Raw genomic sequence first — 26,179 nt, 5'->3', positions numbered from 1 at the left:
GAAGTTGCCTGGCAACAGAAGAACTAATGGAGTTTCAGCAGTATCTGATATAATTTTCTTAGTTCCCTTTATGCCCTCAAGCTGTATGGGTAGGCATAACCTGTTCACAGTAATCAAAGATGCTTCACCATGAAATGTAGCATAAACAAAGTACTGATAGACATTAAAAGTGGACTTAAATACATGTGTTGATGGTGGCATAATGACACACACTAAAATATTTGTGTCCATGCAGAGAATCACGCAGCAGAGAATGAGGCTATTCAGCCCATTGTGCCTGTCCTGGCCCTTTGAACTTATTATCCAATTAGTCCCTGCTCTTTCCCCTTAGATCTGCGAATGTTCCTTTTCAATTGTATACCCCATTCCTTAGGAGAGTTAATATTGGGCATGATCTAATGGAAATGAAACAGAGACCTGCGTCGGGCGTGTTTAGCCAGATGTTTTCTCGCAGCCCGAGAAAGACCTTGCTATCTAACGGGACTCTGTTTTATTTTGGGGCCTCAGTGGGGAACGCCCTGCTGAGGCTGCGCTTAGTATCATTTCCTGCACTGAGGTGCTCTGCTTGTCAGTGCAGGAAGAGATCGGGGCACCATTTGTAAAAGGCGAGACTCCGTAACGTTATCCCCCGAATCCCCCCCCCCCCCACCCCCAACGTTCCAACTCACCTATAAGGGTGTCATCGATTTTCCCCCCCCACCCCACCTAATAAGGGCAGGCACTCCCAGCCTGGCACCATGGCAGTGCCCCTGCCAGCCTGATCCCATAGTGGATGGGATCCAGATCGCAACATCGAGCGAGATCCCGTTAGATCTCGCAAGATGCGTCGAGCTGAGTAAATCCCAGAAGATGCCTCTCCCGTGATCTCCCAGGCGCGTTGCATCCCGATTCAATCTACAGCTGGTAGATTGCGCCCTTCGAGTCTGTTCCCACCTTTATTTATACAGCGCTCTTAACATAATAAAACATTTCAGGCCACTTAACAGGAACGTTATAAAATAAAAGATGACACTGAACCTTATAACAAATATGAGGTCAGATGACCAAATGCTTGGTCAGAGAGATAAGTTTTAAGGAGTGTCTTAAAGGAGGGAAGTGTGAGAGAGAGGTGGCGAGATGTAGGAAGGAAATTCCAGAGGTTAGGATCTGAGGCAGCTGAGAGAATAGCCACCAATGGTGGAGCGGTTAAAATCAGGGATGCTCATGAAAAGAGAACTGGGTGAGGACAGATACATCCGAGCACCATGGTGCTGAAGGAGATGAAACGGATAGGGATAGATGAGGCCATGGAGGGATTAAAAAAGATAGCTGACAAGTTTAGAATCAAAAGTCACGATTTAGTGGCCACGCTAGCTGCAGGCGCAAATATCGTAGCGGCCGCTAAATCTCACGAGAGGCCAGAAGTGAGATATGTGCCGGCAAGATTTCTAGTTGGAATCAGCCGCATTTTCCTGCACGATGCACCCTCGCCAGCAGCGGGATCCTCCATTCCAGCAGCTGGCCAATGGGATTTCCCATTGTGGCAACTCCACGCCGTCGAGATACCTCTGCAGAGCAGAGGATTCCATTGCAGAGCTTTGGGTGACCTCAAATTTATGGATTTGAAATGTAGGAGATGAGTCAGGAGTGCACTGGAATAGTCAACTCCAGAGGTAAAAAGGCACGAATGAGAGTTTCAGCAGGAATCGAGCTGAGACAGGGGTGATATTATGGAGGTGGAAGTAGGCAATCTTAGTGATGGTGCACATATGTGGTCAGAAGCTCATCACGGGGTCAAATATGACACCAAGGTTTTGAACAGTCTGATATAGTCTCAGACAGTTGCCAGGGAGTGGGATGGAGTCATATCGAGCATCTCATAATGTAGCAACAGTGGAGGAGTTGAGAGAACTAGTGGTGAGGTAGTGCTGTGGGTTTTCAGTGCACACAAAAATTAACACCGTGCTTGATGTAGCTGAGGGGCAGCAGGTTGAGAAATAGAAGGGGGCCAAGGTCAGATCCTTGGGGGACTCCTGAGGTAATGATGCAGGAACAGGAAGAGAAGCCATTGCAAGTGATATTCTGGCTAAAGATAAAGAGTGGAACCAAGGGAGAGCAGTCCCATTTAGCTGGCCGACCGTGGAAAGGCGTTGGAGGTGGACCATGTGGTCAACCAGGTCAAAGGCTGAAGCTGTGTCGAGCAGGGATCATTAACTTTTATTAGAGTTGCAAAGGATATCATCCGTAACTTTGACAAGGGCCATTTTAATACTGTGCCGGGGTGGAAATTTGATTCAAACATGGACGTCTGGGAAAGATGGGCATGGATTTGAGAGGCAACAGCAACTTCAAGGACTTTGGAAAGGAATGGGAGATTTGAAATCGGACTGTAGTTTGCAAAGACAGTCAGTGTCAATTATAGATTCTTTGAGGGGAAGGTGTGGATAGGAGATTTAAGGAAAGAGGGTGACACATGAAGAGAGGGAACTGTTCACAGTTTTGACTAGCCTGGGGACCAAGAGGGCAAGTTAGGTGGTATGAAAGAAATACAAAAGTTATTGAATGCTACATATACACATTTCAAATAATTAGATTTTAGTTGGTATTTGAGACAGTAAATGCCATCACAGCATCATCATTTCCCCATGCAACTTAACAATGCCATTGCTATTTTATTGCAATTTTAACACGTGTTTTCCAAAAGGCTGGTAAGATATTTTATTCTGATTTGGGGATCCAAATAGCCCATGACTGGAAAGGGATCCACAAATGGAACCTCGCCAGTCTGACAGAGGAAGTAAAAAAGGACCTGCAAAGATGGAACACACTCCCACTCTCCCTTGCGGGGAGAGTTCAGACGATCGAAATGAACGTACTTCCTACTTAGATCTATCCCGATCTACATCCCCAAGGCCTTTTTCAAAGCACTAGACAAACTAATCATGGCGTTCGTATGGTGGGAGCGGGGGTGGGGGGGGGGGGGTGAAGAATGCTATGATCCCAAAGAAGGTCTTACAAGAAACAAAATCCAGGGGAGGGCTAGCCCTCCCAAACCTACAATTCTACCACTGGGCGGCGACAGCCGAGTGAATAAGGGGATGGATCAAGGAGCCAGAAGCCGAGTGGGTGCGCGCGGAAGAGGCCTCCTGCATGGGGACCTCCCTCCGGGCCCTCGCCACGGTGGCGTTCCCATCCCCACCCAAAAAACACTCCAGCAGCCCGGTGGTGATAGCCACCCTCCAATCCATGAACCAACTACGGCAGCAATTTGGCCTGACCAAAATGTCGGACAAAGCTCCCATCTGCAACAACCATAGGTTCGCACCAGCGCTGACTGACGCCATCTTCAAAAAATGGGGACAGGTCGGAGGGACACTGACAGTCAGGGACCTATATACGGACGGCAGGATCACAACACTGGACGAACTGACAGCGAAATTCCAGCTAGCCAGGGGGAACGAGCTAAGGTACCTGTAACTCAAAAACTTCCTATGAAAGGAGACAAGGACGTACCCACAACCGCCACGACAGACATTACTGGAAGAGTTACTGGACGCAAGCATCCTAGATAAAGGAAATTGTAGCGACATGTATGACCGACTGGTAGAAAGGGCCGACACCATACTGGACGCAACAAGAAAGAAATGGGAGGAAGACCTGGGGATTGAAATAGGGTGGGGACTCTGGAGTGAAGCACTGCATAGGGTCAACTCCACCTCCACGTGTGCAAGGCTCAGCCTGCGCAACTAAAAGTGGTACATAGAGCCCTCTTAACAAGAACCCGTATGAGTAGGTTCTTCCCGGAGGTGGAGGATAGATGTGAACGGTGCCAAGGAGGCCCGGCCAACCACGCCCACATGTTCTGGTCTTGCCCCAGTCTTGCGGGGTACTGGACGGCCTTCTTCGAGGCAATGTCTAAAGTGGTGGGGATGAGGGTGGAGCCATGATTGCCCGCCGTAGAACCCTGTTCGTCTGGTGGTCAGCAGCACCACCCAAAGCTGCAGACTGGCTATCCGACCTCTCAGAATCTCTCCAAATGGAGAAAATCAAATTCGCCATCCGAGGGTCAGACGACAGCTTCCACAGAACGTGGGAGCCATTTACCTAATTGTTCCGGACCTCTTTGTGGCCAACGAACAAGCAGAAGAATAGCCAGGTAGCGAGGAATCAGGGGAAAGTAGGCAAGGCGTGAGAGGGAGGGATAGACGGGACGGACGGACAGCTAAACCTAAGAGAAAAGAGAGGCGAACCACAGGAGAAGGGGAGGGGGAGGGGAGAAGGGGGCAGAAGGGGGGTGAGAAGAGAGAGGAGACAGGGAACAATAGAGGGGAACCAGAGAGGTGGGGGTGAGGCAAGGGAATGATAACCAGAAGGAGGGCACGGGAAACAATAATAAACTTGGCAAATACAGGAACAGAGAGCAAGGAAAATATGGGCGAAAGACGGGATGAACGGCCGAAGCGGAGGTGAACGTGAGACAACGGCAGCGAAAACCATCCGGGAGAAGCAAGTAACAACACAAACACCAGAACCATTCGCATATTGCCCTCTCTGTATTGGACATAACTAATGTAAAGGTTTCTCCGACACCCAAATGTATATTACCTCAGTTTCCCCCCCACCGCCCCCCCCCCCCCACCACAAACAGGTGCCTACTTATATGTTAAAAATAATATAACCAACAACCAGAGTTGCTGTTGTTGAGCTAGCGCACAATATCATACCAGTCTTTTTTTGTGTTTTCTTCGCTTCTATATATATATATATATTATATATATTATTCTGTGTACATAACTGAAAGTATACTTTGTTCAAAACCCCGATAAAATTTTTTATTAAAAAAAGATATTTTATTCTGGAATTATGAATAATAACCTATGAAGTACTGTTTGTGATTATAATCACAAAAAAATTATGCCACATTTGCATGAGATTCCTTTTGTCTTCTGCTTCAACAAAGAGATTAGCCCATTTAAAGTATATTGGTTAACACCTTTCTTGCAATTATGACAAAGACTAGTCATAACTAGTATAAGTTGGTCATGATTGATATCACAGAACTTGCTAGGTTAATATGCAGTAAAACACTAAAATTTAAATGAAAATAACATTTGACAATACAATAGTAAAGTGTTAATAAATGTTCCTAAAGTTAATGACAAAGCTGTGGAAATGCTAACCGTAGACACACACTGTGCGATCTAGTGGCCCTATTGCCCAAGCGAGGGCATGGACCCAATTTCCATAGATCTAAATAAATGTTAATACAATTAAAGGGTTGATGCTGTAGTGTCCGGCAAGGATGTAACCTCTCCCTTGGTGGTGTGACTTCACGCCAGCGCCAATTACTACTGGTTTTTAAAAGTGAAAACCAGTTGTGATGACCATGCTGGGGGCACCAAAGTGTCTCTAGGCCCCGTAGGTTGAGGGACAAGGTTGGGCATTGCCGCTGGCACCCTGGCAGTGCCCTCTGACAGTGCCTCCTGGCATTGCCCAAACACTGCAGTGCCAAGGGGGAGTGTCAAAGGGACAGTGCCAAGGGGGTAGTGCCAAGGGGCCTTGGCAGGGGGGATAGCTCTCATCCATTATGGGAGGGTTCCCCTTTTAATGTGGTAGTAGGGAGAGACCCGATGCCTGCAAAGGGGTGGGAGGAAAGAGAGGAGAGTCCCGATGCCTGTAAAGGTGGTGGGAGGGCACAAGGTGCCCCGATGTTTGGGGAGGGTCCCGATCTCTGTGAAGGGTGTTCCGATGTCTGTGAAAGGGGTGGGGGGCCGAAATTTTAACTTTGAAACCTTTAAAATGGTGCCCTGATCTTAGAATCCCGGCTTTGCTCCCGACATTAAACACCCCTCCACTCCCCAAGCTGGCTATGTGATCTTCACCAGCACTTTGGAATTACAAGAGTGTTGTTAAATCAGACGAGTAAAGGTGTCTATGAAGCCGTCGTGTTTCACAAAGCTTTTCACACCTGATCTAACACACGGCAATTTTGGGAATATTGCGCAGAGCGTTGGATCGGGCGTGAAAAGCTTTTGGGAAAATTGCACCCTCAAATGCCAATGTCTGTGGCTAAATATCCAAATTTCTTGGCTCAACTTATTTAGAAGTTTTATTCAAGAAAGCAAAATAAACATGCTTGGTTTATTTTGTATCTTTATCCCAAGTCTGGAAGACATTTACAGGGACTAAAAGTAGGGTTATCGTCAATGAATGACACAAAGAGAAGGGCATGATGAATCTTATATGGTAAGGCTGTCAGAACACATTAAGTAGTACATTAGGAATGCAATTGGTAATGTCACCATGAATCTCATCAATTATTCAGCTTTAAAAATAAAGATTTGATGTGACTCCTGGTTCAGATAGTCAGTATTAAACCCATAGCAAGGAGCATCGACAGATCTAATGAGAATTGTTAAGGATGAATTAATTGCATTCTATCTGCCACCAATTTAGAAATTGTAAAATTAGTTCAAGAATTTAACATTGCTGAGAGCTACAAGAACACCTGGGGCTCAGCCATAATGAACATGATATTTCACGGTAAATTGTACAGGAAAAATAAGAATTGTCAGATCTCATGCTTCTTGTAATCTGTGACATTGTTCAACTGAAATGTCATTTTTACAGTGTAACGCTTTCAGCTTTATTTTGATGTGCAATCCATGCAGAATGTAACTGCTACACCAATCAGCACTTATTGACAAGTTTGCCTGAGGGAACGAATACCAACTTTTAACAATGAACTCATCCATTTGCTCTTTAAATTGGAATCTTAATGTAGCATGGTAAAAATGATGAATTACGACTGAACAGTTCTTCAGCTTCTCCAGTATCTCACTGGTATTATTCAATTCATTTTTACACAATGAGCTGATCATGTTTATCTCCAGCCTGTACGATGAAGACTCGCTGAACACTAACATGTTTAAATAACTTACTTGACTGTCAAGAAGTATCGCCCTTTAACCGAACACTGCTAGAATTGTGTTAACACTTCAGTGCAATGCTGATGGAGTACTGTTCTGCCAGAGGTGCTGGGCGCGACCTACCGGCCGTGTTGTGCCGAAAGGCAGCGCGGCTGGTCGATGCCGGGACATCCCTCTTCAGGAATCTACCCTGCTCGCCACGACTCGCAAGACCTTGTGAGACATCGCGATGTGAATCCTGCCCATTGTGGGCAGATCACTTTTTTTTAGCAAATCTGCATATTAGCGTGAAACAGCTGGTCTCACTCTAATATACAGTCCATCATCTCACCAAGGCATTGAGATCTAACCCCTTTGCTGTGGAGACCATGGGCGAGGACTGTTCAGTGCTGGTTTCCATAAACGGGGATCAGACAGAATGGGGGGTCTCCCAGGGGATTGGAGACCCCAGGTGTTGCCGTTTGGGTAGGGTGGCACCCTGGAACTGCTGGTGCCACCTGGGTACCCTGGCACCGCCAACCTGGCAGTGCCATAGGGTGCCAGCTTGGCACTGCCAAGGTGCTCAGGTGACACTGCCAGCTGGAATGAGCACTGCAGGCTGGCAGTGCCAAGGTGTCAATTTACCCACAATAGCAATCGGATACGGGGCTGCCCTGTGCAGGTGCAGGGGGGGGGATCCGGGGAGGTCCGAAGACGTCCTTATAGGTGAGTTGAGACATGGGGGTTTTCGGGGCCGCACCGGGGGGGGGGGGGGGGGCGTTGAGAGATCAGGATGCTATTTAAAAATGGCGCCCAATCTCCTCCTGCACTGAGGAGTTCTGGCGAGCGGTGCTCCTCGGTGCAGGAAACGGGACTAAGAGCGTCCTCGTTGGGGAGTTCCCCGCTGAGGCCCCAAATGAATCCAAATGGGAACAGAGTCTCATTTGATAACGTAGGGTTTCTCGGCGCTCTGAGTGCCAGGAAACACCTGGCTAAACGTGCTCATTATGAGACTGTGATCCCATTTGGATAGATTGTAGCTGCCGTCCTTCAGGTGCGATATCAAACCAAAAGCCAATTTAAGCAGACATTATTTGAAGAAGTCAGGGACTTGTGTTTTGGCCAACAATCCTTCTTCAACCAAAACCCTAGAAACAAATCACCACACTCCTATTTGAAGGGCCTTGATGTTGCTTCTTTGACCGAGTTGCTCCCTGCGCAAATCCTGCTATGTCAGGAGAATGGGACTTGTGACGGGCACCAAACACTTTCCGATGCTCTTGTGCTCTGCCAGCAGATTTAATTTGGCTCACACCTTCGCTGGGTGTGAACTAGATTAGCAGCACGGTAGCACAGTGGTTAGCACAGTTGCTTCACAGCTCCAGGGTCTCAGGTTCGATTCCCGGGTTGGGTCACTGTCTCTTTGGTGCCTGCACGTTCTCCCCGTGTCTGCGTGGGTTTCCTCCGGGTGCTCCGATTTCCTCCCACAGTCCAAAGATGTGCAGGTTAGGTGGATTGGCCATGCTAAATTGCCCTTAGTGTCCAAAAGGTTCGATGGGGTTACTGGGTTACAGGGATAGGGTAGAGACGTGGCCTTAAGTAGGGTGCTCTCTCCAAGGGCTGGTGCAGACTTGATGGGCCGAATGGTCTCCTTCTGTACTGTAAATTCTATGATTCTATGATATTAAAATTTGCATTTAAATATGCAGGATCGGCTTTAAGCCGAATTCTCCTGAAGTTCTCTCACCCACCGGCACAATGTAAAGCCAGCACGAATCACTACAGGTCTCTACAGATGGAGACCAGGCATGCTGACTGTGGGGATATGCGTCACTGTAAATACACAAAGGGTTAATGCAGATACACAAGGGCTAGGTAAACATTAGAGGGAGCACCAGAGACATCATGACACACAGCCATTCAACCAATAGGTCAGTAAGATAGGACACGACCAATGGGTCGTTAAGACACACCCAGAGGTGACACTACCACAAGGGGGCTACCCATATAATAGGACAGGGCACACATGCTCTTTCTCTTTCCATAGGCGACACTCAGAGACACAGGGGCAGATCAGGGAAGCATCACACCCACCGCATGGATGAGAGCAGACTGGTTAGTTAGATTGAGTTACTATAGTAAGATTAGCAGGAGAGCCGAACTCAAGTAGGAGAATTGTTAACTGTTCAATAAATGTGTCAAACCTATCTCCAAGTCTGAACCTTCCTTTGTCAGAGTATACATCAAGGAAGAAGCTTATGCTACGTGAGGAAGCATAACACAACATGGTACCAGTTAGTGACCTGTTAAATCCCTATAGTTCAACTCAACAAATCCGTGACAACCAGCAACAGCACCCAGGCAAGATGTTCGAGATTCCGGTTCCGCAGCAGCTCAGGTACCACGGCAATCTCAGTGCAAACTGGCGTGTGTTCAGGCAGAGATTCGAGATCTACCTAGTAGCGTCCGACCTAGATAGCATGGCGGATGCAGAGAAAATAAAGCTGCTACTCGCTATCGCGGGTGCAAGAGCAGCAGAAATCTTCGAGACCTTCAAGTACTCCAAAGGGCAAGACAAGAGAGACTTCTCGACAGTCCTGGACAAGTTTCAAGAATACTGTGAGGAACACACAAGAGAGAACGGTAAAAGAGGCGCCAATACTCACCACGAGGCGAAGGTGGGCCTGCAAATGCAGAATACGGCAGTTTCGATTTGCAGCCATCTTGGGAAAGGAGCCGCACATGCGCAGTTGTGCAAAGAGCGCACAGAACAGAAAGGTCCGTTTGCATACGCGCGAGAGGCCGTGCATGCGCAGTTGCGAAAAAGGCACCAAGTAAAGGAACAGCGATCTGCGCAAGCACAATCACTTTCTACGCTCTACGTCACAAGCGTCATGATGTCAGAGGCCCCGGACCATGCCCACTTAAAGGGGAAATGTCCCAAAACAGTAAAAGAAAATTTTAAAGCCGGAAAACACAATTCTTTCACCTGGAACGACAGCAGAATGCCTGAACTTCGCCCAATAGCTGAAAGTAACCTCTGCAGAACCCTGCAACAAGCAGTTAGCACCGCCCTAGAAGATGATATGGTCCTTGAAGACTACGACTCAGACGAAGATTTCATCATTGGACATGGCGACCCCAGTACCAGATCCGAACCGCAACCAGAGGTGTTGTACATTGAAGACTCCGACGATGAGTTCTTCGGATTGGGGAATCCTCAGCCCAGCATATATGACATCCCGACTCATGAGTGCAGGATTATGCTGCAGCCTGACGCCAAGAGACAGAGAGCGGTACAAGCCCACAGACAGCGGCCTGGTCCACACACCACGAAGAAGTCCCCGACTCCACACAGAGAGTGGTCCACGCACCACGAAGGGTCCCAGCCTCCACACAGAAAGCGATGACAGTCTCCACAGCGAGACCAATGCACGATTCCACACAGGGAACGCTGCAAGACTCCACAGAGAGAGTGACACAAGCCTCCACAACGAGCTCGTGGACAGGCTCCACGATGGAAGCAATGCAAGACTCCAGAGCGCAGTCCTTGCATGAACAAAACCATGAAGGCCTAGCAACCTCATCTGAGCAACCAGCAGCAGACGATGCAAGTCTACCACGTTCACGTGAACAACAAAAAGACTATGACAGTCTACCCAGATTATTTGAGCCACCAGAAGAAGACTCTGACAGTCTACCCAGCTCAATTAAGCAACAAGAAGACACTGAAGGTCTACCCACTGTATGTGCGACAAGTGACAAAGGCTTCACAATTCCCATACAGGATATGCAACATGACAGCGAGACTAACTGTTCTCCACTAGTATGTACCGAGGCATTCGACAGTCAAAGTGAGGCTACTAGTGACTCCAGTGACATCACGTTAATTCAAACCTCATCCACTCGAGCCTCTCCACAAGAAAATGCATTCCTGAATGTTTTGACTCCGGATGGGGAGCATCAAGACACCTCAGATGATTCAAGTGACACCTCAGACGATTCAGGTTGTCATAATATACACATCAGTATATGATGGTGCAGAGACGCACACTGACTGACACACTGCAAGACCAATCAACACACACAACACAGCAGCCAATCACCAGTTAGGGCACGGTCACTATAAAGACAGAGGGCACTGTCGTGTTGGGTGTTCTGATTTACAAACAAGCCAACAATGCTGGAAGTGGTGTAACGCTATTTTATTAACTGTTCAACTATGCTAACATACTGTAAACGTGAGTATAAGCAATACCAGCTTAACTGTGGACCCTCTCCTATCACTAGCTATGGTGAGGCACTCAACACATGGTGAATGTCTGTGATGCAGGCTGTGAGCTCTGTGCTCTGAGCTGGCTGCTGCTCGAATGAGCGGGAACTCTCCTGTCCCCTGTCTTTATAGTGCTTGTGCTCTCACTGGTGATTAGCTGCGGTGCTATGTATGCTGGTTGGTCCTATTGCATGTCCACCAGTGTGTGTACGTGATTGCACCATAATGTACTGATGTATATTATGACAGGCACTAGATTTCCCGCTAATTCTGTCTGTCTGTGACAGACAGAGCCTGCAGTCAGTAGCCGAAACATCCACCATGTGCTCGCAGTATAGGCTGGTCAGGTTAGGCATAGGTCTTCAGTCAATCTAACATAGTGTCGACCCACAGTGCAAGTATGTTTAACAGCTCTTAGTTAAATAAAGTAGAATTGTGCTATTACAAGTGTTGGTAGCCTGTCTATGTTACTGCTAAGGCAAACGCAGTCTCCACAGATCCAGAGTACCCAACACATCATGGTACCAGTATGTGATGTTAGAGTTTAATAGACCTACCTTCAAGTGATCTGCCTTCGACCAGCAATCAGCCATCCGGTAGTATGGACAGCGTCCCCCCTCCCCCGTCACTCCGCATCACCGGCAATCTCGGTGCGAACTGGAAAATCTTTAAACAACGATTCCAGCTATACCTCGAACCTACAGACCTGGAGGCTGCTTCACACGCCAGGAAGATTGCTCTCTTCCTTTCCACGGCCGGGGACCACGCCATCCATATCTTCAACTCTTTCTCTTTCGCTGAAGGTGAAGACAAGTCCAAGTTCAAGACAGTCCTGCTCAAATTCGACAGTCACTGTGACATCGAGGTAAATTAAAGTTTTGAGCGCAATGTCTTTCAACAGCGTCTGCAGGGTAAGGATGAACGTTTTCAATCTTTCCTCACCCACCTTCGCATCCTCGCGCAGTCCTGCAATTACGGCTCCACCACCGACTCGATGATCCGTGACCAGATCGTTTTCGGTGTGCAATCGGACCCCCTACGCCAGCAGCTCCTCAAGGTTAAACAGCTCACCCTTGCGATAGCCATCGAGACCTGCGTTCTGCATGAACACGCCACTAACCGATACTCGCACATTCAAGTGGCTGAAATGGCGCGGCAAGGTCCCGACGAAGCCGAGCGGGTGCAAGCCATTAAACAACTCCAGGGCCTAAGCCTGGATGACGGCGGCCATTTCACGCGCTTTTCGCGGGCTCCCGCGCATACGCGCACTGACCGAGGGGACAGTGAGGCCGAAGACCGCACTGCGCAGGCGCGCACTACGTACGACCGCACTGCGCATGCTCGGTGGCTTACCGAACGTTCTGACGTCACGACGTGCGGCAACTGTGGCTCCGCCCACTTAAAGCGCCAATGTCCTGCAAAATCCCGACGCTGTCTCCAATGTGGCAAGCTTGGCCACTATGCAGCCCTATGCAGGTCTGCTCAACCTACTACCTCTCGTCGCTCCAACCAGCCACGCAGGGATGTCCGAACCATCCAGCCACCAGTCACCGATTCCGACTCAACTTGATTCAGGACCTTGACACCGAGGACCCTAAAGCACCATTTCGGGTGGGCATCATCATTAAACACAAGATGCTCCAGAAGACAGAAGCCAAGTCTCTCCCTATACTCAGCATTGATGCGGATGACGAGTGGTGTGCCACCCTCACGGTCAACCGACCTCGCATCCGATTCCGCCTGGACACCGGCGCTTCTATGGTGAGCGTGAAAAAAACATCCGGCAAAATACGCATATGTATTGATCCCAAGGACCTCAACCGCAATATTATGAGAGAACAGTATCCCATTCCAAAGCGCGAAGAACTCACCTGCGAGATGGCTCGCGCCAAATTTTTCACCAAGGGGTTCTGGCAGATCCAACTCGACGCATCCTGTCGGAAGCTCTGCACCTTTAACACCCCGTTTGGCCGGTATTGCTACAACCGGATGCCGTTTGGCATCATCTCTGCATCGGAAGTGTTCCACAGAATAATGGAGCAGATGATGGAAGGTATCGAAGGGGTTCGCGTATATGTGGACGACATCGTTGTCTGGTCCACCACCCTGCAGGAGCACATTGATCGCCTCCAACGCGTCTTCCGATGAATCCATGAGCATGGCCTACGCCTCAACAGGGCCAAATGCTCCTTTGTTCAAACAGAAATTAAATTCCTCGGAGACCACATTTCACAGTTTGGCGTGCAGCCGGATGCTGACAAGGTATCTGCCATCAAGGCCATGAAGACACCGGAGGACAAGAAGGCGGTCCTCCGCTTCCTGGGCATGGTCAATTTCCTGGGGAAATTCATCCCTAACCTCGCCTCCCACACCACGGCTCTCAGGAACCTGGTTAAGAAGACGACCGAGTTCCAATGGCTCCCCGCCCACGAACAAGATTGGCGGGAACTCAGGGCGAAGCTAACCAAGGCCCCGGTGTTGGTATTTTTTGATCCGGCCAAAGAAACAAAGATGTCCACGGATGCCAGTCAGTCCGGCATTGGAGCAGTGCTCCTTCAACGTGACGACGCCTCCTCTTGGGCTCCTGTCGCATACGCGTCACGTGCAATGACACCCACCAAACAGCGCTATGCGCAAATTGAAAAAGAGTGCCTGGGCCTTCTTACCGGAGTCGTCAAATTCCATGACTATGTCTATGGACTCCCAAAGTTCACAGTCGAGCCAGACCACAGGCCACTGGTCAAAATCATTCAAAAAGACCTTACCGACATGACGCCGCGCCTGCAGCGCATTCTCCTTAAACTCAGGCGGTACGACTTCAAACTCATCTAAACCCCGGGTAAGGAGCTCATCATCGCCGGTGCACTCTCCCGATCTGTCACCACACCCTGCGACCCAGTTGGCTTTGTGTGTCAAATTGATGCTCAGGTGGCATTCGCTGCATCCAATCTGCCCGCCACGGACGAACGACTCATTCATATTCGTCGTGAGACGGCCAACGATCCCCTGCTCCAACGTGTCATGCGCCACCTGACAGACGGGTGGCTCAAGGGCCAATGCCCTCAATTCTATCACATTAATGATGACCTGGCGGTGATAGATGGAATTCTACTAAAGCTGGACAGGATCGTCATTCCGCACAGCATGCGGAACCTCGTCCTTGAGTAGCTCCATGAGGGCCACCTGGGAGTAGAGAAATGCCGCCGACGGGCCCGTGAGGCAATGTACTGGCCTGGAATCAACGAGGACATTGCCAACGCCGTTCTTAACTGCCCAACATGCCAGAGTTTCCAGCCTGCTCAGCCGAGGGAGACCTTGCAACCCCATCAGTTGGTCACGTCCCCCTGGACCAAAGTGGGCATTGACCTGTTCCATGCATTTGGCCGGGACTACGTCCTCATAGTGGACTATTTCTCAAACTACCCGGAGGTAGTTAGGCTACATGACCTGACCTCAACTGCGGTCATCCGTGCGTGCAAGGAAACCTTCGCTCGCCATGGCATCCCGCTGACGGTCATGTCCGACAATGGCCCGTGTTTTGCCAGTCAGGAGTGGTCCAATTTTGCCAAACGATACAACTTCACACATGTCACGTCCAGTCCCCATTACCCCCAATCCAATGGCAAAGCTGAAAAGGGGGTGCACATTGTCAAACGACTCCTGTGCAAGGCGGCTGATGCAGGACCTGATTTTTACCTCGCCCTGCTTGCTTACAGATCAGCTCCATTGTCCACCGGCCTGTCACCGGCTCAATTGTTGATGAATTGCACGCTGCGGACGACGGTGCCGGCCATTCTTGTCCCGGACTTGGACAACCTTCCGGTCCTTCGTCAAATGCAGTTGTCTCGGGCCCAACACAAATCAGCGTACGACGCCTGCGCCACGGATCTCCCTGCTCTGGCTCCTGATGACGAGGTCCGTGTCCAACTTCCCGAAAGTGGTTGGTCCGCCATCGCTGTGGTGCTCAGACAAGTGGCCCCCAGGTTATTTTTGGTTTGTCTACAAGACGGCTCTCTTCTTCGTCAAAATAAGTGGGCACTACGACTCCTTCCTCGCTCACCACCAGATTATCATGTCCTGCCTCGCCATCACGCCGAACCCGTCACGGACTTTGCAGATCTCCCTTTCGCTCTGCCACCCTCTGAGTCTGACACAGTCCTGCCCATTCCAGAACAGGTGGCCCCTGACCCACCCTTGAGGCGGTCAAACAGAATTCGTCGCCCACCTCAGAGATTGAATTTATGAACTGCCTGAATTCATGGACTCTTTGAACTCATGAACTGATTGTTTTGTTACCCTGTTTGATTAACTCACTGGTTTGTACATACTGTTGTTCTAGTTATATTTTGTGCTACATACTGTCTATCTGCACTAGACACCTTCCAATGTAATTGTCTTAGAGTTTCTGTACATAGTCCTGTAAATATGCCCGCATGTGCCACACATAGTTAGGAACATTCGCATACTACATTATTTATTGCCACGAACACACATTTTTTTTAGAAAAGGGGGGATGTCATAATATACACATCAGTATATGATGGTGCAGAGACACACACTGACTGACACACTGCAAGACCAATCAACTCACACAGCACAGCAGCCAATCACCAGTTAGGGCACGGTCACTATAAAAACAGAGGTTACGAGTTTTCCCGCTGATTCGGGATGCAGCCTCTGAGACAGACAGAGCCCACAGTCAGTAGCACAAACATCCACCATGTGCTAGCAGTATAGGCTGGTCAAGTTAGGCATAAGTCTTCAGTCAATCTAACATAGTGTCGACCCACAGTGCAAGTATGTTTAACAGCTCTTAGTTAAATAAAATAGAGTTGTACTATTACAAGTGTTTGTAGCCTGTCTATGTTACTGCTAAAGCAAATGCAGTCTCCACAGATCCAGAGTATCCAACACATCACAGGTGAACCAGGAAGGACTCCAGACGGGGAGCATCGACAAGCCACAGATGATTCTACTGAACCGGACTTGACGCCAGACGGGGAGCGCCGAGGAATCAGAGACGGCACGCTTAATGAAACAGCAGATGCCACAACGGACACTGACACAAGCAACTTTGTGAAGGACTCGAATTCTCCACTCGGTGTGGTCACTGAGCGCAACAAACACAACAACAAAACCCACAAAAACAACAACAAAGACAACAAGCAAGAAGCGTACCAAAGGCACCAACGTCAACAACAAACATAACAAAACCAACAACACTGGAAAAACGACTGGTACAACATGGTACAACTCTGCAAATGCAGGCCACTTACTGCTCAGCTCAGTACAATGACATACCATGGCAGGACGACGCAGATTACATACATCGCTACCACAAGCATCAAAAGAAAAAAAGAGTCCAAATCAGACAACAAAGTGATTTGACCACTTCTTGGTTCCTTAAGCACAGGGATACTGATGGCGTTCACAAGGACATGCCACCATCAACATCACCACTTCACCAACAAAACAAGAAAGCCACTCGAGCATATTAATTCATGAACTTTGGACTCATACATTTTATTTGCTATTGTGTGATCATCACTCATCATGATTTGTACATGTCATCACTTATCTACCTATTTTGTTCAATTTTCTTTCACGTAGTACAGAAAATATCTAACATGAAAAAAGGGGGGATGTGGTGATATGCATCACTGTAAATACACAAGGGGTTAATGCAGATACACTAGGACTAGGTAAACACTAGAGGGAGCACCAGAGACACCATGACACACAGCCATTCAACCAATAGGTCAGTAAGATAGGACACGACCTATGGGCAGTCAAGAAACACCCAGAGGTGACACTACCACAAGGGGGCTACCCATATAAAAGGACAGGGCACACATGCTCTTACTCTTTCCATAGGCGACACTCAGAGACACAGGGGCAGATCAGGAAGCATCATACCCACCGCATGGATTAGAGCAGACTGGTTAGTTAGATTGAGTTACTATAGCAAGATTAGCAGGAGAGGCGAACTCAATTAGGAGAATTGTTAACTGTTCAATAAATATGTTAAACCTATCTCCAAGTCTGAACCTTGCTTTGTCAGAGTATACATCAAGGAAGCAGCTTATGCTACGTGAAGCATAACACAACAATGACCACGCCAGAGGGCTGGGAAGCCATTGTAGACCCAGGTGGTAGGGGGATATGGGGGGGTCGGGTCACCCTGATGCCTGTGTGGTGTGGGGGTGGGGTGGTTGGTGGATCGGAACACTTAGTTGTGGGCAGGTTTCCCCTTTGTGATCAAGAGTTTGGGATGTTCCCCTTGTATGCGGGGGACCACGATGTCCATGGTGGGGATGGAGGGGGTGCGTGAGGGTAAGGTGGTGTGGCACCATAGGGCGCCATGATCTCTGAGAAGCCGGGCTTGACGGTGTCTTTCAGATCAGCACACCGCATTCACGGCACAAATCACGGCAACCTCCAAAACAATGTCTGCGTATGGGTGGATTGTGATTGAACCACGCTTCCTGCCGGAGACCACTCTTAGAAAATGATTGATTTGCACCCCTTATGTGGAAAATAGCTATCTAATTTAGAAAAAAAATAAACGACTGCAATACTTATATAAATCTATGATGTGCTTCAGAATGTTTCTGAGGTACCTAATAAAGGACAATTCTTCCACTTGGTGAAAATGCAAATAGATACAGTGGATGGAATTAGAGGGCCCGTTTGCCACGGCTGCAAATCCTGTTATGCCCGCTAAATTCTGCAAGAAGGCCATAATGGGATTTGTACCGGTGAGATTATGGTTTGAGATTTTCCTCCGCCCCCCCCATCAGTAATGTGATCAGGTTCATACTGATTTCCTTGAATTTTAATAAATTTAAATATACTTAAACGGCTTTACGCCATGGCATCTGCCCACGCTGAATCCTCTTCCCACCCCCGGAGGCATGCGTCCTGCTGGCATGAACCAATGTTGGTTTTCAATGGCCAATGGCGCGGAGGTGGGTATAGCTCTTGAGCGGTGAAGGACATGGCTGGGTAGTGCCTGGCACCCTGGAACCGTTAACCTGGCACTGTCATTTGGCATGCCCAGTTGGCACGTTCAGGTTGGCACAGCCAGAGTGCGGGGAAGTGCCAGGTTGGCAATGCCAGGGGCAGGCCCTCTGGGGAGTCCCACTGGGGCGTTTGCTGTATGTGCAGGTGGGGTTGTGCATGCATTGGGGTGGGGAGGCAGAGACTGTGGAAGGGGTTGAGGACAGTGCAAGTGACAGGGAGAGACGGTGATGCCAGTGACGGGGTAAGCCCCGATCCTGGTGGGGCTATTGGGTCTCCCAATGCTTGTGTGCTGTGGGGGAGTGTCATTATCTTTGCATGGTGGGGAAGGGAAGTGGGGGGGGGCTGATGTTTGCCCTTCTGCGTGTGGGGGTTGTGAGGTCTTTCTCTTGGCTGCTCTGGGCGGGTGGTGGGGCGGGGTCCCAGACTCCGTGGTGGCGGGGTGTGTTCCAAGCTCTGTTGGGGAGGGCAGGAGGGGCTTTAATACAACTTAGAAATTGTGCGTTAAAAATTGTGCCCCAATCTCAAAATCCCGACTTTATCAGCGTGTTTAAGCCATGGCCCGCAACACTCACCTCGCCAACACTTTGAAGTTGCAGAGTGCTGGTTCATCAAGCAAGAAAAGGCACCTTTGGAGCCTGCTTTTCCCGCCTGATTTTGGGACAATTCTGCCCAAAGTATTTTGCCCATCTCATTTCTGACCACCTGCGCCTCTTGTCAGGTGCACAGGCCTAATTGTCCACCATGTTACAAAAGAATGTGTGGAAATGTGGGTACAACTGACGGGGGTTAGAAAATTGGCATACAGTAAAGATATCAAACGGTTTATACAGATAGGTGAAAAAAATTGACATTTATCAAAAAGCTATTTCACATTAAGATATTCAAAACTACCCAAATCCTTTATCTGACTCTCTGAGACGTGAATATGAAAAAAAGAAATGGAGGGAGGGTCTCAGGCAATGTTGTCTTGCAGTGCCACACAATAATGTTATTGAGGAGACTCACCTGCTGAATATTTACTTTTGACAAGAAAGGAGGCATTGTGAGATGACTGAGCAATTAAGAAGCTACTCAGGACAAACTTTCTCTTCTTAGATCTTTCCCACAGGAACATTTGTCAGCTGCTGGGTCATAAAAAGAGCAACAAACAAAACGACAACAACGGCCTTGAGGAGGATTGAGGTGGACTTGCTTAAACCAATTTGGATAATGTTTTTCTAAAATGGAAGATTGGAAAACAGCAGTTGGATGTCAAAATCCTGCATATTATAATCCAGCTTTAACTGCTGAGACACTGCCTCACCAACACCGAGATGGTGCTGGTGCTAGTAAGACCCAAGGAAGAATCGGATTCCCATTAGTGCTAATTTGTTTGCCTGCCAGGAATACTGAATTCCCCACCATGTCTCCTCAAGATACTACATGCGGCAATCACTCACGGTCCTGCCACGAGCACACCAATTAACTCTCAGGGTACCTTTTTTGTTTGATGAAATTGAACTGTGAGCACTTAAGAAGCTCATACTGCATTCCATGTCCACTCTATTAGCCAGGCACTCACCATTTCATTGTAAATAATACAAAAAGGAGTGTAACACACGTGTAGTAAATGTTAATGTGTGACCTTCAGCAACAGAGAAATAAAAATCATTCAACGTGAATTTTTCACAAAGTCTTCCACCTGAGCTATCTCCTACTCTGACTAACTGCATTCTTGAAACTACGGCAGTTGCCGATCAACAGTTTTAACTGCTAGTGAGCACAGTAGCCATTTATTTTCAAAGTACTGACTTTTCAAACCATCGAGGTGTTCCATCAGCTGGAGCCACTATTTTCATTGTGCAACAACAAGCTTGCAAAAGATTTTTTGAATGATTTGGGGTTATTACCAAGCCATACTTGGCAAGGACATGTAAGGCGTGGACACACTTAGATTATAGAACTGAGACAGTTCATTGACTCAGACCTGTTTGGGAGTATGGTTAAATATCTGGTTACGCAAGTGAACCACCCACAGTCAAAATTTCTACTGCATTTCATTAACGACGTCAATACATAATTGCAGAAACACTCGAGGCATTTAGCTTGTATTGCACTTCCTAGAAACTTAAATTAAACCGACAATGTTTAACATTTGAATGCAGAAAAACACACATGACCCGATATTAAACCTCAGCTCTATGCCGAAGGAGATTGGAGTGTACTGGCGATTAAGTTAGGAGCAGAGTGGGTACTTCCCCATTTGTGTCACACTCATGTTTGGCTATCGTTCCGAATCCAATGCCATTTTAACTCTGGACCATGTGAGGTCTCTACAATATTAATCACATGGGACAAAGCTTTTTTTTCTTGAAGAGATCGGGGCGCCAGTTTTAAATGCCACTCCGATCTCTCAACCCCCCCCCCTACCATGGCCTCCAGACCCCCCCCAATTGTTAAGGGGTCCTTGAGGCCCCTCACCCCACTACATAAGTGTAAGGCACCCCCGGGCCGATCCGCGGCATAGGCAACCTGCCATTGGGCACATTGGCACAGCCAGCCTGGCATCCTGACAGTACCCCTGCCAGTGCCACCCAGGCATCCTGGCAGTCCCAATGTGTCCAGATGGCAGCGGGAGTGCCAGGTTACCTCCCTGCCCAGTGCCCAACCACCCAGGGCCCTGATGGCCTGGGAAAACCCCCCTGGGTGCCATTACTACGGGTCCCCATTTGTGTCGACCAGTGCTAAACGGCACCATGGCGAGGTATCCCAGGTCCACATGGGACAAAGCTGACAGCAGATCAGTCCATGACCAGAGGAGGCCCCAGAATTAAGGTTTTGCTGGTTTCCTTGCGAGCCGGGAGGATTAGCATGTTGCTCTGGGCTCCATGGCGAAGCTGTCAGTAACTCCTTACCCAAGTATTCCTCCTGCTCATCTCGTCCAAAACCCCACTCCCCGTGACTTGGATTAGTGTGGGGACCATGCATTCAGCTTCCTCTGGTCTAAAATCCTGCTCCCACTCATCAGCCAGGTAGCGATCCCTGTAGATTCAGGCCAGAGACTTGGTTCCAGATGAGGCCTCAGACTGCATAACAGTTATAATAGATTTGTCAACACTCCTGAATTGACCTGGAATCTCCCAAATTTAAAAATCTAACTCCGGAACACTTCAGAGGGCAACTTGGGAGAAACATTATTGGGTTATTTTCTTCCCTCATTTCACTTCAGACAAGCTCACAAAGAATAGGGCCAAGATGAGCACAGCATGCACTACAGCCCTGAGCTGTGCCTCGAGCAGTTTCTGTAGCACAGTTGATGGTGAGCACTGTAGCTGTTATAATTGATTGGTTAGTATGAGTATTGATCTGTCGGGTGACCACTACAAGGACTCTGGAGGCGCTGCCATTGGAGGTGGAGATTATGTTACAAAACTGCTTGGTATCCAGGTGAACCAGAGTTGGCAAAGTTAGATTAAAATATCCCAGCCTCACATCAGCGTAACCACATGAATTTGTCACTCACTCCATCCCCTATGCCTCACTCACACCTCCAGTTAAAATTGGACCTGTAGTCAAATTCTAAATTGAGAGTTTTTTTTTTCTGATACTTTAAATGTACTCATGGTTCTCCCATGTTGATGCACATTAAGTAGATGACGCACAAGAGCAATATACCACATCAACAATAACAATATGCTTGTATGTGTACAGACGGAAACCTCTTTTGTCAAAATGTCCTATTCTCAGCTCATGGTATATTAAACATGCATAAATCTCAAAGTTATATATTTTAACACAATCCTAGCAAACACGTTGAGCGTCCAACACAGTCATTTCAATTAATTCAATATAACTAATTTAGTTCCAGTGGGATACTCAACATTTTCTTTTCTTGACTTCGACTTGATGAATGTGTTCTCAGTGATCTCCCTTTTCCCATCTTGCCAGGAATAAGTGATTCCTAAATGTTATTGTGCTTAGAGTACATGTAATCAGAGTAAGATCTTTTTTAAAAAAGTAAATATTGAATACATTACAATCGCAATGATGGAAGTTGTTGTGAATAAACTCCATTTGTTACCAGAAGCAGTGCATAGCCAGCAACTTAATGACAGGGTTGTTTGCTTTTGCTAATTTAAGATGGCTATTTCCTGCTTGTGGTGATGTTTTGGAATGCAACTCAACGTACACAGACTACTTGATAAAGTATTACCTAGTACTACAAATCACAGTTATTATTCATGCTGAACTGTGCAATGTGATCCTTGTCCCATAAGTAAGATGAATCATTCAAACTTATGGGCAACTCAGATATAAGTAAGTTGGGTCACATGTAAATTAATGCTGCATTTCATAGTTTGGCTGCAACAAGTATTGGCCCTGGAAATCTTCAATAGGAGTCCACCACATTGGCTGAAAATGACCTTATGGGAATAGGTCCCCCACATCTTCTCTTAAAAGACTATTTGGGTAGGAGGTGGCTGAGTTCTAAACACTCATTACCTACAGCCAAGGAATACAATTGGACACTGGGAATTTCAGGTCTAGATTGTGGAGATCATTTTTGCAACAATATCCTTACAGAAGATGATGAGAGTCAATAATATATTTTGTTTGGGCCTCTCAACACTCCACTTGGATGTGCCGCCCTTAATAATTTTCCGAAACCTCTATTACGATTGGCAAACAATCAGGGGACTTCTCTCTCACCACAGAAAGGTCAGGCTTAGTGCCTGAGGATGAAATGCCAAAATATGCCCATTTTGGATTTTGAGAACCACTATTTTCAAATGACAATGTTTTTTGATCATCAAGGTGAGGGCCATTGGTACTGAATTGTATTTGGGCATCCACTATCAGCATCAAGCATTCTCATCTATGCATTAGATGCTAAAGAAAATCCCTCACCTTATTCCAGCAAAGTGCTCTGTAAGCCCTCTACTGTGGCAGTTCCCTTTACCACACCAACCATCCTAGACTGATATTTAATGCAAACAAGTGACAATTACAGCAATTTTATCGAGTGGGACCAATGTCCAACAGGAACTGGTTGAGTACTTCCCAACTAATTTCACATAAGGTGCTTATAACCTCCAGAAAGTGATTTGAGTCCATCTGTCTGGCTGAATTCAGATGCAGGTCCCGCAAAGGTAAAGGCAGGGGTTTTGACTTTTGTCTTCATCACCCTGGCAATAATCTGACAAGAGTGGATTGCCTGTCCATTATACAACTTGCCTAGTCAAATCAGGCGGGTCCATAAAAGGTTGGTGAGCTTCTCTACCAGAATACCAGCCAGGCATGTTAACCCACTGCTCCATTGTTGAGTGCAGTTTCACAACACAGTTGTAACAAAGTTTAGCTGGAATTATGCCAAGATCAACATTTGTTCATATTATTTTTGGACCTTTAATTGGTGCTTAGGCAATAAAAAGACACACTAGCGCTGACATCAAAATAATGGCCCAGGCTGACACATCCAATGATATTCCAGATCTCTTTGTAGGAAAGTAGCTGGTATCCACTTGGTGCTTCTGTCCGATGGCATGGGTGAGGTCGAAAACTTGCGTGATTCATCATCCATCGTCGCCACTACCCCATCACCTTTCAAACATGAAGCTTTTGTTGTGATATGTCATGACAACTTTTTGGTTTTTGCTATAACAAATAATATGCAAATATATTGTCCAATAGAAAAACAATAACTTACTCTCCGATACAAATAGAAATTCCACAAGAGTAGCATTATAAGATCCACAAAAATGGAATTTGAGTAAAGCAGAATGGATGATATTAATGCCCACTATGTATAACATTTTAATCACTGCTTTCAGGAGAGCAAAAGAAAAATATATTTAAAACACTTTTCTCATCTTAAAAAAAAAACATTTTCTTCAAGAGAAATGAAATGTTATTATGTCACAAAATCAGTCTCACATTTTACATGTGACCACACAAACCATTGATTGCACTTTGCAATGCAGCAAGTGACTACCATCTCCAGCATTATTCAAGCACTTTTAAACCACTACCAAACTTAAGGCCCAATGACTTGCAACACAATGTCTTCAAAACCCAATTGACATGGCTCATTCAATGGCAGCACAGCGGGCAAATCATCATGTACAACTGTAACATTTTCTCTGCCGTGACCTACATCCATATTAAAATAGAGCATCAGAAATTTAAATTATTTTTTATACCACAAAATCAGTACTGCATTTTCAGCTATCTTTCACTGATACAAATGAAAATGCATTTTATACGTGCATTATATAACTAGAGTTGTGCAAGTACTATATTCAGATTTTATATTTACCTCAGACTATCTGAATGCCCACAACAAACATTCTAAACCCTCAGGCACAGAAAATAACGTATTAACATTTGTACAATTTCCATTTTCAGTGGAACTAAACCATAGACATCATTAAAAAACACTTTTTTGAAACCTTGACCTAATTAATTTCAAAAAAGATATATGCATAAATTAAATGAATCATGGATGCCCTTGGATATGATTTATAACCTTTTGGTGATGCTGGCCATAACTCACTACAAACTATACCTCATCAGGTCAGTTCACTATTAGGGTGTAAAGATATACCAAGGACCTTCCTAACGTAATAATCTCTATCTAATTGCATAAAATGTTTTCTTTGCAAGATGTCTTCAAGCAGCTTATTTCTGCCCCTTCAAATTACCATTGCTTACAGAATGGGAATTAGAGACTGTTTCTGTGGTACTTACTGGTGTTGGTTTGCATGGTTCTAACGGTGGTTGCTATAGGTGGAGGAGACACTGAGCGGATGGATACATTGTCCTCGTCCTGAGAACAGCCAGCCTGGATAGCTCTTAGGTAGCTGTGACTTCTTGAACGGAAACAGCCAGGTATGGGCAGGTCCAGTGCATCCACTGCTTGCGAGTCCACCTCATTGAAGACCGACTCACAGATATTTTCATACTGGTTGCTGAAATCCATTTCTCTCTCCTTTAAACGTAATAAAGAAAAGTGATATTGAGCATGGATTGACCAATGAAAGAATTACAGAGGCCAGTTGTTTGACATCGCAGTTACAGGTGTGCAGCCGTTAGAAATTTAGTTAAATCATGGGCACACTTCTGTTGGAATAATATAACATCACTGGAGATATTGGGCGGGATTCTGTGATCCTGAGGCTAAGTTTGACGACGTTGGACATGCCGTCGTTGAATTCTAGCCCCTACACGCCGCTCCAGCTGCTGATCCTGGCGTAAACTGGGCACCGCGGGTCCGCGCATGCGCAGTGGCACACTTGAACGCGCTGGCCCCAACGCAACATGGCGCAGGGCTACAGGGGCCGGCGCGGAAGAACGGAGCCCCCAGCCAGAGAGGCCGGCCCGCCGATCGGTGGGCCTCGATCGCGGGCCAGGCCACATCGGAGGTCCCTCCCTGTGGTCGGACACCCCCCCGCCCCCCACACCACACCCACACCACACCCACACCACAGGCCGCCCCCGGACCCTTCAACGCCGAGGTCCTGCCGGCTGAGAGAAGGTGTGAACAGCGGCGGCGGGACTCGGGGTTTTTTACGATGGCCGCTCGGCCCATCCCGGGCTGAGAATCGGCGCGCGGCCCCTGATCGGCACCGCGCCATCCACGCCGGAGCCAATGGCGACGATTCTCCACTCTGCTAAATGCTAAAGTGAATTTGTGAATCAGAATAGGACCATGGTCATCATTAGACCTTTAATTCCAGATTTTATTGAATTCAAATTTCACCATCTGCAGTGGTGGGACTTGAACCTGGGTCCCCAGAGCATTACTCTGGGTCTCTGGTTTACTAGTCTAGTGACAATACCACTGTGCCACTAGTTTCCCATGTGAAGCATCAATGTTGGCATACATCAGTATAGCCAATAGGCCTGCTCCTGTGTGGTAGATTCCGTGGCCTGAATTTTCACAATGACAGAAGGGATCTGCGATCTAACCAAATTGGCACTAGAGTCAGAATCATGAAGCCCCACCAACACTGCGCCT

General features: G+C 47.4%; 1 protein-coding gene across 2 annotated transcripts in view; it reads right to left on the bottom strand.

The window, feature by feature from the left end:
* Positions 1–26,179, bottom strand: part of LOC140428497 (disks large-associated protein 4-like) — a 730,056-nt gene that overhangs the window by 188,816 nt on the left and 515,061 nt on the right. For both annotated transcript variants that reach the window (XM_072515044.1, XM_072515045.1), the window contains exon 6: positions 24,910–25,150. In XM_072515044.1, the coding sequence (XP_072371145.1) occupies positions 24,910–25,150 (241 nt within the window). The remainder of the gene's footprint in view (positions 1–24,909; positions 25,151–26,179) is intronic.

The sequence above is a fragment of the Scyliorhinus torazame genome, chromosome 8, assembly GCF_047496885.1.
Source record: "Scyliorhinus torazame isolate Kashiwa2021f chromosome 8, sScyTor2.1, whole genome shotgun sequence".
Taxonomy (NCBI): Eukaryota; Metazoa; Chordata; class Chondrichthyes; order Carcharhiniformes; family Scyliorhinidae; genus Scyliorhinus; species Scyliorhinus torazame.
The sequence above is the reverse complement of the archived record's forward strand: the minus strand, read 5'-3'. Positions and strand labels throughout refer to the sequence as shown.